Source organism: Halichoerus grypus, chromosome 1, assembly GCF_964656455.1.
Source record: "Halichoerus grypus chromosome 1, mHalGry1.hap1.1, whole genome shotgun sequence".
In the NCBI taxonomy this organism is placed as follows: domain Eukaryota; kingdom Metazoa; phylum Chordata; class Mammalia; order Carnivora; family Phocidae; genus Halichoerus; species Halichoerus grypus.
This window is the reverse complement of record NC_135712.1, coordinates 1,432,144-1,446,952: the sequence shown is the minus strand read 5'-3', so window position 1 is coordinate 1,446,952 and position 14,809 is coordinate 1,432,144. Positions and strand designations below refer to the sequence as shown.

The 14,809-nt window shown below is 52.6% G+C and overlaps 1 protein-coding gene across 5 annotated transcripts in view; it reads left to right on the top strand.

The window, feature by feature from the left end:
• Positions 1–14,809, top strand: part of ADARB1 (adenosine deaminase RNA specific B1) — a 129,963-nt gene that overhangs the window by 104,183 nt on the left and 10,971 nt on the right. For all 5 annotated transcript variants that reach the window (XM_036073271.2, XM_078066242.1, XM_036073268.2 and 2 more), the window contains one exon: positions 7,851–8,032. In XM_036073271.2, coding sequence (XP_035929164.1) covers positions 7,851–8,032 — 182 coding nt within the window. The remainder of the gene's footprint in view (positions 1–7,850; positions 8,033–14,809) is intronic.

The window sequence follows — 14,809 nt, the reverse complement described above, 5'->3', positions numbered from 1 at the left end:
CTCTCCTCACATCCACATGTCCGCCAACCCAGAAGCTTCAAACCTTGTCCTTTGGGGTTTTTATGGAAACTTCATTACATGGACACAATTCATTAAATCATTGGCCACTGGTGATTTTTTAAAAATTTTTAAAATTTCTTAAGTAATCTCTACACCCAGCATTGGGTTTGAACTCACGACCCCAACATCAAGAGTCTCATCCTGTACCAACTGAACCAGCCAGGCGCCCCAAATCATTGGCCATTGGTGATTAACTCAATCTCTAGCCCCTTTCCCCTCCTTGGAGATCAGGAGAGGGGGATGGGTCTGGAAGTTCCACCCCTCTAAACCAGCCCTCATCCTTAGATGCTTTCTAAAAGTCACCTCGTTAACGTAGCAAAAGACACCTTTGAGGCCCTCATCGCTCAGGAAATTCCAAGGGTTCTAGGAGCCATGAGCCAGGAACCATGGATGAAGACCAAACATATATAAGGCCAAAATGCAGTTCTTACAAATCACAATATCACAATTACTGTAGCTTTATAGTCAGTTGTGAAGCCACAGAGTGTCAGTCCTTCAGCATTGTTTCCTCCAGTGTTGTCTTGGGTATTCTGGGTCTTCTGCCTCCATTTGAACTTTAGAACCCGTTTGTCAGTACCTGCAAAATACCTTGCTGGGATTTTGACTCAGACTCATTGAATCTAGATGAAGGTGGGAAGAGCTGATATCCTGACAATATTGAGTGGTCCTATCCATGAACATGGAATATCTCTCCTATTTATTTCTTTGATTCTTTTTTCAGAGTTTGGTAGTTTCCTCGTATAGATTTTGTATGTATTTTGTTAGAGTTATACCTAAGTATTTAATTTTTGGAGTCATTAATGTAAATGGCATCGTTTTATAATTTCAAATTCCACTTGCTCCATATTAGCCACACTGACTTTTGACCAAGGTGCAATGATAATTCAGTGGGAAAAAGTCTTTTTAACAAGTGGTGCTGGGACAATTGGACATCTCTATGTAAAAACAAACAAATGAACTTCATATTTTGCACCATATGCAAAAGTTAACTCAAAATGGATCATAGACTGAAATGTGTAAAAGTTGTAGAAGAAAGCAAGGGAAGATGCTAGCAGTTGTGGTAGGCACCTTCTTAGATAAAACACCAGAGGCACTCAACTCCATCAGATTAAAATTACTTCTCTTTTAAACACACCATTAAAAGAATGAGAAATAAAGTCACTGACTGGGAGAAAATATTCACAAATCAGGTATCTGATAAAGGGCCTGTATACAATATTAAAATTTAGACCCTCAAAACTCAACACAGGGGAAAAGCAATTTTAAAATGGGCAAAATATCTGAATGGACACTTCATCAAAAAAGATGTCAAAGAAGCACATGACGAGACGCTCAACACCATCCTCACTGGGAAATGCACGTGAAGCACAAAAGCACACCCATCAGAATGCTGAGCGTATGAGGTGTGGACGGTGATGCAGGGAACCAATGCCCTTGGCCGCCGAGGGCGGGCATGCAGATGGCACAACCACTTGTGAGGAGTTCGGCAGTGTCTTAAAAAGTTAAAGATGTGCCTAGCCCGTGTCCAGACTCACACCCGAGTGTGCCTAGCAGCTGTCTTTGTAGTAGTCAGAAAGTGTAAACAAACCAAATGGCCGACTGTAGGGAAGTAGATGAATACGTGGTGGTGTGGACACGGTGGGATACTCCTTGGGGAAAAAAAGAATGAACAGTGATACCCAGTGCACCAGGGGTAAATCTCAAAATGATGATGCAAAGCAAGAGAACCAGACAAACAGGAGTGCTTGCTGGGTGGTGCCATTTACAGAAATCCTAGAGAATGCACACTAAGCTCCAGTGACAGAAAGCAGGCCAGTGGTTGCCCAGGGAGGGGCCAGAGGAGGAGGGGCAGCCAAGCGGGCATAGGACAAGGTCTGAGAGGACTTTGGGGGTGATGGTCTCAAGGGCACACACAGAAGTCACCTCTTAGGGCACCTGGGAGGCTCAGTCTTGGTTAAGTGTTCGACTTGATCTCAGCTCAGGTCTTGACCTCAGGGTCGTGAGTTCAAGCCCTGCGCTGGGCTCTGTGCTGGGCATGGAGCCTGCTTGAAAACAAGCAAACACACACCTCTTACCACTGTGTGTGCCTTAATACACGCCGTGTGGTGCGTGTCAGCCACACCTCAGTAATTTCCAGAAGAAGAAATTACAGTGGAAATTAGAAAATGATCATTAAGTAAATCACAAAAAGCCCCAGAGCTACGGAGTTGCAAAGAGAACAAATCCAAATAAATATTTAGAAAGAAGGAAACAGTAAAGAGCAGAAATTATTTTGAAAGACAAGAAACAGTAGATAGTAACAAACCCCCGTGTAAGTTCTTTCGAAAGGACGCTGACGTGAACAGAGCTGGCGAAACTGACAAGAACAGAGAGCCTGGCCCAGCTGTGCTGGGGATGGAATGGGGGACAGTTCGGGACACAGCCCACGCTAAAACATGCTGTAGGGAGTTGTGTGCGGGATTGTAGGCGACTTCATCACCAGGATGACGCGGAGTTACACAAACCTTTTAGAGAAGCGTCCATTCCTGACATTGGCGTGGGTGGAGGACGTTAACCGAATCTGGAGCCATTACGTATACTCCACCCGCCACGCCCACGCCAGGGGGGACATCAGCGAAGAAACTAGAAGAAAGGGATTTCCCCGTGGAGAAGGGGAACCGCTGTCCTGGACGGCTTGTCTGTGAGTGCTCTGCATGTTTGCAGAGCCAGGAATCCCATTTTAGGGATCAGAAAACTAGGGAAAGAGCCCTGGCTCACTTTATGGGATCATCACCACTTCATCTCCAAACCAGCAAGGCTGGTAAAGAGAAGCACAGTGACAGGCTGTCCTCTGTCAGGAAAACACACACATACACACCAAATCCAGTAGTGCACTTTTAACCGTCTGGTCAGTTTCTTACAAAGCTGTAACTTTAATGCAGTTTTAATTAAATGTCATCATTTTTTCACAGCCCTTGAAAGTCAGATCCCAGCACTCAGATGGCAGGTGTAAGACTGCTGGTGACGGGCGGTCAGGGTTGCCTGTGTTTAGAGGAAATGCAAACGATACAGAAGTTTACTTCTGTCTCAGAGAGAGTCGGGTCCAACAGTAGGTGGGTCGTCCAGATTCAGTCTTCCTGCCGCATCCAGGAGGCGCCTTCTGTCCTCAGGGTCCTGCAGTGCCCACCAAATCCCCTGCAGCTGGTCTGAGCTTCCGAAGCAGGAGGGAGGGCAGGCAGGAGGGCCAGCCCAGCATGCCTCCCGGGCCACACCTCCAGGTCCACCGGCCTGGTCACATTAGACAGCTGCGTTTCATCATCCAGAACCTGGTCGAGGGCCACGTCTTGCTGCGCAGGAAGCTGGGGCTCGCGGGATGGAGGGAAGGAGCGTGGGCCTGCCGCCGCAATCTCTGCTGCATGTGGGATCTGTGGTCTGCAAACAGTCCTGGACCTCTGGAGTGTGTTTATGCACAAAGAAAAGCAGGCCCTTGACTTGGCACCCAGAAGCGCGTTCCAGCTAGATGAAGGCGCTGAACGTGCAGAGTGGCTGCTGGTAAGTTTTGTGGCCCCTGCTGAAGCAGGTTTCGTAATCAAGGCACAGAAAGCCCGAATTAGAAGGAAAAACATGAATAAATTTGACTAAATTAGAAATTTAAAACTTTTACTAAAACCCCCTTAGGTATAGTGGAAAGAAAAAGCCACAAAGGGGAAATGGGATTCTGACTTCTGGTGAGAACTCAGCTGATAAAGTTCCTACAGCTCAGCACCGGCTGGGGGTCTCTGCTGGGGAGATGTGAACGTTCTGGGTCTTGTTGAGATGGGGGTTACACACGTGAGCGTCAGGCTCCCCCCACACACTTCTGCAGGACTCCGCGACGCCTCCTGGAGCTCGCGCAGACCCCGCAGAGTACGGGCTCGGCCTCACGGGACTGCTCCCTCCAGACGCCAGTTGTAGGACCTGGGCGCCAGGGTACCCACATTCTGTCTGACTCGGCCACGCGTCAGGGGTTTCCAGGACCCCCTCCTTGGGTTCAGTAATTTGCTAAGAGAGCTCGCAGAACGCAGGGAAGACAATTTACTTAGTACTTACCAGTTTATTAGAAAGAATACAGCTGGGGAACAGCCAGGTGAAAGAGACACACAGGAGAAGGGTTTGGGGCTCTGGCGCATCCCTGCTGTCCCGCCCACCTCCCCTCAGCACCTGGCTGTGAGCCCCTCCGCTGGGGGCCCTTGTGCAGATTTCCATTCCTGGGCGTAAGTCCCTGGTCCCTGGTGACCAGCCTCCACCCCCTGCCCTCCCTGGAAGTGGGGGTGGGGGGTTGGGCTGAATGGTCTGGCCCCCCAGTGCCCCGGACCAGCCCCCATCCTCCTGGAGTCACTCAGTAGCATAGGCTCAGGTATGCTTGGGGGGGTTGTTACTGTCACACCAGCATGTGGCCGGGGGGCTAGAAAGGTCGTCCAGCAATGCTGTGGTGGCCAGGGTGCTGCCAGCTGGCTGCCGTCCTGACCTTGCCCTGAGCGAGTGAGAGCGTCCTGGGCGGCCCCTCTGGAAGGCGAGGCCGCCCGTGTCCCTTACAGAGGGGCACAGCCGTGTTCCACAGACGTCCCCGTCGGACGGGAGAGCACAGGATCGGGGCAGTGGGCAGGCTGGGCGTGGGGAGGGAGGAGCAGTCCTGCAGCTGGGGGCCAGCAGGTGCCATCTGTCTGACTGGCGGGGGCCAGTGAGGAGAGAGCCACGGGGCGACGCACAGCGCGTCCTGTCGAGAAGGAGCAGGGGTCTCCGTTCCGATGACCACAGCCTCTGTGCCCTCAGTTGTGTGGAGGGAGGGAGGGAGGAAGCAGGGACCTCCTACCTGAGTCCGGTGCGGGGGTGGGGGGGTGGGGGGGTGGGGGGGTGGTGAGGCCTGCTGCCCTCCACTCTTCCTGTGTGGCAGACTCAGAGGCAGGCCAGAAGGGGGAGCAGGGCAGTGGAGGAGAGGGGCCCCGTGTGCTTCGCTGGAGGCTGTGGGTGGGCACGGGGAAGCTGCACCAGGGGACCCAGCTGGGCAACCCTGCTCTGAGCCCTGGCCTCCCAGAAATCACCTGGGGAGGGGAGAGGCCGTTGCACCTGGGTACCTGCGTGGTTCTTACTAGTATCACCCAGCACTCCGCCGCGGACCCCTGCGCCCTCATGAGGGGGGTTGAGCCAGGCACCAGGGTGGAGGTGGGTGTGCACACCTGGCCCACGTCTTTGCAGAGGTTTGCCTGGGGACGCTGGGTGCTGGGAGCCTGGCTGCATCCACCCTCCCAGCCCTCCCTGTGCTCTGTAAGGTGCACTGGCAGGAGCCCGTCTGCAGAAGTGGCTGGCGACCCACGCGTCCCACCCAGGGCCCCCACAGAGCGGTCGTGGCTGCTAGAATTCTTTCACGAAGGCTGTGTTCAGAATTAATGACTCGGCACAAATACAGGGCTTTGCAAGATCACTGTTTTAGAGTTTGCCCTGGGAGGCTGAATTCCCCTTAGAGATGAACCCCTATCCAGGCTGGAATTTACATAAGAAGCGGTGCCCTGTGGTTTTTGTAAGCATGCAGCCAGTTCATGCTTTTTCTTGTAAGATAGGAAAATCTGTGTTTGAACTTTTCAGAGGGTGGGAGGAACATGCAGGACTGGGGACTCATCCCTTCAGCGAGTATTTATTGATCTGTGGCTGTGTCAGTGAGGAAAACAGAAGCCCCTCCCCCATGGAGCTTGCGTGCTGGGAGGTGGGAGTGGAGATGGAAGTCAGCACAGGAGGGCACGCAGGTGGTGGGTGGGAGGCCCCATGGAGAGGGACTTCCTGCAGAGACAGAGAGGTGGGGGCACTGTGGCCAGGAGGCTGCTGGGGATGGGTTCCAGGCTAGAGGGCCTGGGAGGAGTGGCCAGAAGCCCCCTTGCCCCTGGTGGCCCAAGCATGGGAGGGAGATGGTGGGGGAGGGACAGCCAGGCCAGATGGGCCTGGAGGGGCCTTTGGAATGATGGTGATTTCTAGGGAGAAGATGGGAGTGTTGGAAGATTTTGTGCACAGGAATGTCCTGGCCTGGCCTGTGTTCACAGGGTCCCACGGCGCGGCTCTTCTGGGATGAGCCACTGGGGGTGGGGGCCGTGGTCACTGTGGGACACAGCGACAAAGCAGGTGGGGACCTGTGACTTGAGACCTGTGGTCCAGCAGGGGCAATGGCCACATGGTACCTCCTCGGTCCGTTCTGACAGGAGGTCCCCAGCTCTGCGAGCCACCTGCCCATGACTCTGCGGGTTTGGCTCCAGCATAGAGCATGGAGCTGGATAGGTCAGGAGTTTGGGCAGTGGACGCTGTGCCACCATTGGTTGCCAGCATTGACCCACTGGGCACGGCCCTCTGTTTCCATGAGGGCCGAGGGACCTGCTGGACTTGGGCCCAATGTACAAACATGGGTGCAGCCAAGACGGCACGGGTGGCCTCGCAGTGAGGGCAGTGCAGAGGGGGCAGGGAGGGGCTCTGCACCCCACCCCAGCCCCACCCCCACAGTCTGTCCAGACCCTGCAGCCCCTGGACCCAAGCCCAGGGTCTTTCTAAGATGGGCCTCCCGTCCTGTCCCTGCTCACTTCTGACCTGTGCTGCAGCCAAGGCGGCCCCCCAACAGCCTCCGCCTGTAGCTCCTTGCTCAGGCAGAGGAACGTGCAGGTGAGTGGTCGCCTAAAAATATTTCCATTAGATCAGGTGGTGCTACTGCCTTGCTCAAAGCCCTTCAGGGGCTCCCCGCTGGCCTCAGGCTGCCTTCCCCTGGCCTTCCTCCCGGCTACCACTGCGCCCCCCTCCTGGGTCTGTCTGGGCCCCTCCCTCCGCCTCACAGGCCCCTCCTGGGGCTGAGCGTCAGGGTCACCCTCGGGAGCCTTCCTGAAGTTGGCACCCACTTTTCCTTTTCTTGGAATCCTGCTTTCCCTCCAGTTGATTTCAGCTCTGTTTGTGTTCTTGATCATGTGTTTGCCTTGTTACTGCTTGCCCTTTGTCCAGACAGCCCCTGGCCCCAGGAGCATGTGGGCCATGCCTTCCCTAGCCCTGTGGCCTTGGCACCATGGGCTCCTGCCGTCTGTGAACTCAGGAAGGGGCAGGGGCGCGTGGTGAGAGGGTAGGTGCGCTGGAGCAGAAGGCCTAGGTTGCCGGTGACGGGGACAGTGCTGTGACTAGTGACCCAGGGCAGCTGCGAGCTTGCCCTCCCCTCCCGGCTGAGCCTCCCTCCACGTATCAAACCAAGCTCGGCTCAGATTGTCGGCAAGGAGCAAGTTTGAGGTTTTCAATGTCTCCTTTGCAGTTTTTTTTTTTTTTTTTAAAGATTTTATCTGACAGAGACACAGTGAGAGAGGGAACACAAGCAGGGGGAGGGTCAGAGGGAGAAGCAGACTCCCCGCGGAGCAGGGAGCCCGATGTAGGGCTCAGTCCCAGGACCCTGGGATCATGACCTGAGCTGAAGGCAGACGCTTAACGACTGAGCCCCCCCAGGCACCTCTGCAGTTATTTTTACTGGAAGTAATAAAAATGTACTTGCTCTTTTGATTTTTTCCCAAGAAACGTGGCTCATGGACGCTTTCCAGCACTAAGCCTCAGTAATGTGTCACAGGAGATAGTTCCCCAGTTCCGAAGAATCGTTCAGTAGCGTTCCCTCTGTGTCAGTTCTAAGTGCTGCCTTTTGCTAGTTGTTGACATTTGTTCACCATCAAGTACGTCTGTGGGCCAGGCAGCTGTGCGGTGCGCTGGGTGGGCGCCCTCTGGCACGACACCCCGTCTCCCACTCAAGAGTGTGTTCCCTCTGCCTGCAGGTGGAACGTGGTGGGCGTGCAGGGGTCCCTGCTCAGCATCTTCGTGGAGCCGATCTACTTCTCGAGCATCATCCTGGGCAGCCTCTACCACGGCGACCACCTCTCCAGGGCCATGTACCAGCGGATCTCCAACATAGAAGACCTGCCCCCGCTGTACACGCTCAACAAGCCTCTGCTCAGCGGCAAGTACCCCTGCAGCGTGACTGTCTGTTCACGTGACCTCATGACCTCGCTGGGCCGCGTCGGGGCCTCGCGCTCGGTGCTCAGATAACCCTGCTGGGCCATATCCGGGCCTCGCGCTCGGTGCTCAGATAACCCTGCTGGGCCGCGTCGGGGCCTCGCGCTCGGTGCTCAGATAACCCTGCTGGGCCGCGTCGGGGCCTCGCGCTCGGTGCTCAGATAACCCTGCTGGGCCATATCCGGGCCTCGCGCTCGGTGCTCAGATAACCCTGCTGGGCCATATCCGGGCCTCGCGCTCGGTGCTCAGATAACCCTGCTGGGCCATATCCGGGCCTCGCGCTCGGTGCTCAGATAACCCTGCTGGGCCGCGTCGGGGCCTCGCGCTCGGTGCTCAGATAACCCTGCTGGGCCGCGTCGGGGCCTCGCGCTCGGTGCTCAGATAACCCTGCTGGGCCGCGTCGGGGCCTCGCGCTCGGTGCTCAGATAACCCTGCTGGGCCGCGTCGGGGCCTCGCGCTCGGTGCTCAGATAACCCTGCTGGGCCATATCCGGGCCTCGCGCTCGGTGCTCAGATAACCCTGCTGGGCCGCGTTGGGGCCTCGCGCTCGGTGCTCAGATAACCCTGCTGGGCCGCGTCGGGGCCTTGCGCTCGGTGCTCAGATAACCCTGCTGGGCCATATCCGGGCCTCGCGCTCGGTGCTCAGATAACCCTGCTGGGCCGCGTCGGGGCCTTGCGCTCGGTGCTCAGATAACCCTGCTGGGCCATATCCGGGCCTCGCGCTTGGTGCTCAGATAACCCTGCTGGGCCGCGTCGGGGCCTCGCGCTCGGTGCTCAGATAACCCTGCTGGGCCGCGTCGGGGCCTCGCGCTCGGTGCTCAGATAACCCTGCTGGGCCGCATCGGGGCCTCGCACTCGGTGCTCAGATAACCCTGCTGGGCCGCATCGGGGCCTCGCACTCGATGCTCAGATAACCCTGCTGGGTCGCATTGGGGCCTCGCACTCAGTGCTCAGATAACCCTGCTGGGTCGTATCAGAGTCTCACACGTGGGAACGCCGTAGGGAAGCCACTGTCTGTCAGAGCAGAGGGCGGGAGGCCATGTTGCAGGGCCTCTGGGCCGCTCAGGTGGGTCCTCATACAGTTCATCTCTTTACTGATCAAAAACCTTGCTTTTTATAGATGAGTTACTGCCCAGACTTGGCACCCTCCTGTTTTTCTTTCCCTTGTATGTATATCTTCAAGTCCTATGTCAGTGGGAGAGACTCGCAGATGCCACGGAAAGTCTGTGGGCGTCAGCTGTGCAGGATGGAGCGGGGCTGGTCGTCTGTGCTGGGCTGCCACCTCAGAGGGAGGTTGGGGATGGAGTTGTGCGCACCCGGGATGGGTCGGCGATGAGGTGGTGCCTCGCACCGGCCCTGAGTGCCTGTGGTCACTGGTTCGTTTGCTGTGTCCCCTTTAGCATCTCAGTGCTGACCGGGGAGGGAGCAAGGACTCTTGAATGCAAGGTCCTAACTTCTCAGTTCACCCCTCTTTAAAGGACACAGTGAAGGTATTTTTATCCTTTTGAAAATACCGTTTTACTCACTTTTTTAAAGCTCAGAACTAAAACCGTAATCCAAACTAAAGCGTGTGTTTTTGGTGTGTGTGTGCACTGCCTTGTCTGGGTGCTTGGCTACTAGCCCGCCTTTACCTGGGGAAGAGCAGCGTGGCATTTTAGGTGAAGGCATGTCTGTTAGAGCACAGAAAGTATGCAAAACGGAGAAAACCAGTGGTTGTTTCTGATCACATTTTACAGCTCCCTAAATGTAAGCGTTATTTTTTACAAAAAAATACCTTCTCTGCTAAAACTTGATAGTGATTGCCGCCGAGCGTCCACACGCATGGCGCGTCCACTGGGAGAGAGGAGATAGCGTAAGTATCCTGTCGTGTTAGAACACGAGCTTCCCATGATGCAGAAAACAGCGTTCCCTGCGTGGCCCCCGTGGTCTGTTTTGTTCCGGCTGCTAGCCGTCTCGCACCTGGCGCAGGAGAGGACCTGGACCGTGGAACAACCGGGACATTGGAGGTTGTCTTCTTCAGGTCACGTGCATATGTGGTGTGCGTGTATTTTCTTACAGTTCGTGGTGTTGGTCCTGCCCTTTCACCTCCCATTTTATCACAGGTGGTTCCTGTGTTCAGGGAGAATGACAGCGTGGCAGCCACAGGTGTGTGGCTCCCCAGGGAGGAGCAGGGTAGCCAGCTGGACCGTGCAGGGAACAGCCCGTTAAGCAAAGACCAGAGTGGACCCAGGTGGACTTCAGCAGCAGGTGCCGTGCTGGGCTGGCTCCTTTCGTGCCAAGGACAGATGAGAAGGATGTCATTTTCCTTCCAGCATAGAAAGTAGATTTTTACGAGAAGAAAGAACTTGTCAGTGGTGAGCTGCCTCCGTGGGGCCAAGAGCACATGCTTGACGCCCTTCCCTGGTGTTTCGGACGTGGAAGCCTCTTGAACTCTTGTATCTTCTTTCCCGATTAGTTTCCGATCTGACACCTGCAAGCTTCAGAACAGTTCTGGCTTCTGATTCACATCTGTCTGACCCTGAGTCTGAGCTTCTGTGCTGGCCGGGCTGCCGTCCAGGTGCATGCCGAGACCTCAGGGAGGAAGGCCACGGTCTGAACCTTCCCAGGGCTCCGGGGTCACGGCCGGCCGGGCTGCCAGCGTGGACACAGAGCGTGACGGCCAGGGCAGCGCCGAGGGAGTGAGTGGGTTCTTGTGAGTCCCGTCAGTGTGGGGCCCCTGGGAAGGCAGTGGCTGAGCGTGTGGCCGAAAGAAAGCAGGGGCGCTGCTGGCCTGCCAGGCGAGACCCGCGCACCTTCTGCCCGTGGAAAGCCACGTACCTGCTCATCGTGGTTGGGGGAGCTGACGTCTGCCTCTCGGCCTTAAGCACACGAGAGAGGGCAGGTGTGAGGAGTGGGCGAGGAGGGCCCGAGGCCCGGAACGGCCTTGGGACGAGTTTCCTGACGGGAAGGTGCAGGAAGTGCTCACGCTGGCATGACGCCAGCGCCTGCCGTGGACGCGGCAGCTTCTCGTGGGAGGCCACCCGGGCGACGTGGAAGTGCCTTCTAAATTCTTTAGTTCCGTGGACGCGGTTTGCTTGTTGTTTTTCAGAAATTCTCTCTGTGGGGGTCTTTAGTGGAGAAGTAGCTACTTACTGACATCGTTGAATATTTTTCAGAAATAAGTTGTTATACTTGATGGAGTGTTGTTCTCAGTCCATGTCCTGGGCATATACACACTCCCTCCCGTCACTCCTCTCAGTGGGGCGAGCTGCAGCCCCTGCACCACCCCACCCTGAGCACACGCAGAACAGTCATCCGCGCTGCTGGCTGGGCGTGTGTCCCCACCTTGCTTGGCCTCCTCCCTCCTGCATCCAAAGTCAAGTCAGAGACCCTTCTCCTGTCACCCCCGTGGCCCGTTGGTGGGGTGGAAACTATAGAACTCAATACATCCAGCCCCATATTGCCTCAGGAATGTGGAGTCTGGGTGAGAATCCTGCCTGCGTCCCTGGGTCTGCGTGATGGGCGCTCCCCTAGGCCAGGCCGCCAGCATCACACTCGTTACTCTGGACTAGAGCACTCAGGCTCTTCCCCAAAGTCAGTGTTGTAAAACCCCAAGGTTGAGTTCCAAGAAGGAAGTCTTTTGGCCAGAGGCGCTGGCGTGAAGGGACCTGGCTGGGGTTAGTGGCCACACAGGAGGACGAGGTGGGGCCCAGGCCAGGAAGAGCCCACACCTTGCTGCCCTGCTGGCTTCATTTTCACTTCCCTGTCAGCTCAAGAGTCGTCGTCTATAACAAAAATCAGAATGGCAGTCTCACAGGTGCTCTGCTCCCAGTGTAAATGGCAGCCTTTTGGACCCTCATGGTATGCGACATAGCCTCAGGCCCAAGTGTCATCACTGCTGGTGGCCGCACACTTGGTTTCTGTACGGACTCCTACCCAGGTCTTGCATTATTTGCAGAACAGAGGCCACCGCCATCGAGATTGTAAACTACACATTTTTCTGGTCAGCTAACAAATGGCTGACAGTTTCTGTAACAGGAACCCTAGTGACCTTAAATATCTGTTACTAACCATTATATACATAATTCACTTTTGATTACCCATTAACATAGGAGAAACCATAGACAGTAGATTTAGGAAGGGAACTAAGCAGTGCCAGCGCCAGCTGGTGTTCTCAGTTGTTCACTGTGACCGTCATCAGGCCAGCTCACAGTTTGTAGTTTCGCTCCAGAAGTCCGGATCCAGCACACTTAATTTATAGCAGCTGAGGGACTCTTATTGCCAGCCAAGCTGCACCCGATTCTATTGGTTTCTGCACCACGGCCTGTGATTGACTCATTACCCTAGTTCTCGCTTTGTGGCCCCAGAAAGATAAGCTCCTCATTGGTGCCCATCCCCATGGTGGCGTTGGCCCCAGGGACTCATAGACATACATACACTCTTGTGACCATTTGGGGGCTTTCTGCCCCAGAAAAAGCATATGGTTTGCATTGAAACTTCAGGCTAGCTATTTCTTTTTGCCTTATTTTCTCCATTCTTGCTAAAGATGGCACTTTATTTAGCTTAAAATGTAAAAACGATTTGTACTTTAAGGTCTTATTTTCTCAGTTAACTCTTTCTAGTTCTAATATGCAAAATGTTGTAATTCTAAGGTTTAAGTATTCAAAAATAATCCTCTATTTTGACCTTATTGTAAAGAAGTAATAGGATTGCAAAGGAAGATAACACAAGCATTATCCATTTATTCATGAAAGAGTCAATTCCATTATGGTCAGAGATTTCCCACCAATTGTTCCTAAACAGATCCCCACCTCCACTCCAGACCCCCAAGAAACCCTCCCTGATTCTGTCTACTAGAAGGGCCGTGCCCTTGAATGAGCTCAGTGACCTGAAGGAACCTGCATGCCCGGCAGGTGTCAGAAATAGAACAGGTGTGCTAGTAACACTACCAAAGACCCAAATACCCTGATAGAACTCCAGAGCATAAGGTACGAGTTCCTAATAGCAGAGAACAGTAAAATGAGAAAAAGGTGGTATCAGACTATGTTTAACTCCTCTAACAGTACCTTGGTGTCCCATGGCCTTGTGACATCTAGGGAGAGGCCAGCTATTTCCTCTGAGGGAGTCTCACCCATGGTGGGGCTACTCTCTAAGTGGTTAGGGTCCCCTGACCATCCTGACAGCCAAGCAAGGACTGGGCTGGACCCCCAGACTCTTGGTCTAGAAGGTGATGTAGGTCCTGGCTGGACATGGCTTTCCCTCTAGGCTCTCCGTGGAATCATATACACAGCCAGGAAACAGGTAGAAGAAACTATGCCAGCTACCCAAATTAATCAACCAAGATTTTTATTCACAAACATGAATGAACAACCATTATCATTTGAGGAAAATAAATGGCACAGAAGTGAATAATCTATATGATAAAATAGAACAACTAAGAGAAAATAAACCTAATTCAGGGAACAGAAGAGAATATAAGTAACAAACCTTACCAATATACATAGAGTATTTTGTCAATGTAGAAAGCAAATATCAGTTTGAAGGTCTAGAAAGCATTCATTCAACAAACACCAGTTAAGTATGTAATAGGCACTGTTCTGGATGTTGGGGTGAGTAGTGAGCAGAACAAAACTCTCCCTCGTAGAGTGTAATTCTTGGGAGAGGAAGGTATATCAAATATATCTCTGATAGAGCAGAAAAGTATAAAATGTGAAGAGTTAGGAGATGTAGAAAGGTAATCCGATGTCTATCTGTCCATCTGGTAGCATTTCAGAAATAGAAAACAGAGAGGAAGAGATGATAGAAGAAAATTTTGGGTACTGAAGAAAACCATGAGTACTGCAATGGAAAGAATGCACTGGGTAGTGAGCAGAATTTTTTAAAAAAATCCATTCCTAGCACATCCTTATGAATTTTAGAACAGCAAAGGTGTAAAGAGAAGATGCTAAAAGCTTCTAAATTAACTACAATAAGTATCAGATTTATGTAGCACTTATCAGGGACACTGGAAGCCAGAGCTGAAGAGAAAATGGTTTTTGTAGAATTTCTTATTTAACCAAATATTAAGCATTAGGACAAAGTGATAATTTTCAGATGTTCAAGGATTCAGAGGGTTTCTTTCCAATATATATATTTTTTTGAGGAAAAAAAGTAGAATACTGTAGCAAAATGAAAAAGACATCTAAGAAAGAGAAAAATATGGAATCCAAGAAAAATACTTTGTAAATCCAAGAATACAATGAAAAAGATAACTTACCAGCAAGACTAAAATGTAACAATTCCAAGTTAGAACAGAGAATCATATCAGAGAACTCTAAAAAGAATGGTTTTCAGAAAAAAGTGAATGCATTTTAACAAATAGCCTGAGAAACTAAATGGTCTTTATGATAATGTGAAAGTAAATGTTTCTTTGTGAACAATTTAAAAAAAAAAAAAGGAAAATGGAAACTCCAGGAAACACAAAAAGCTATTTGGGAAAGGAAGGGGTAAACTAATGTACTGTGATGGCTAATATTACGCGTCAAATTGAGTGGCCACAGGCACCCAAATTAGACATTATTTCCATCTGTGAGGGTTTTGCAGAACGAGATTAGCATTTGAATCAGTAGACTCAGTAAAGCAAATTGCCCTCCCCAGGGTGGGTGGGCATCTTTTAACCTATTGAGGAACAAATTGCTGAGAACAAAAAGTGGAGGAACAAGGAATTTACCTCTTTTTTCCTTGCCTCACTGATTAAACTGGGA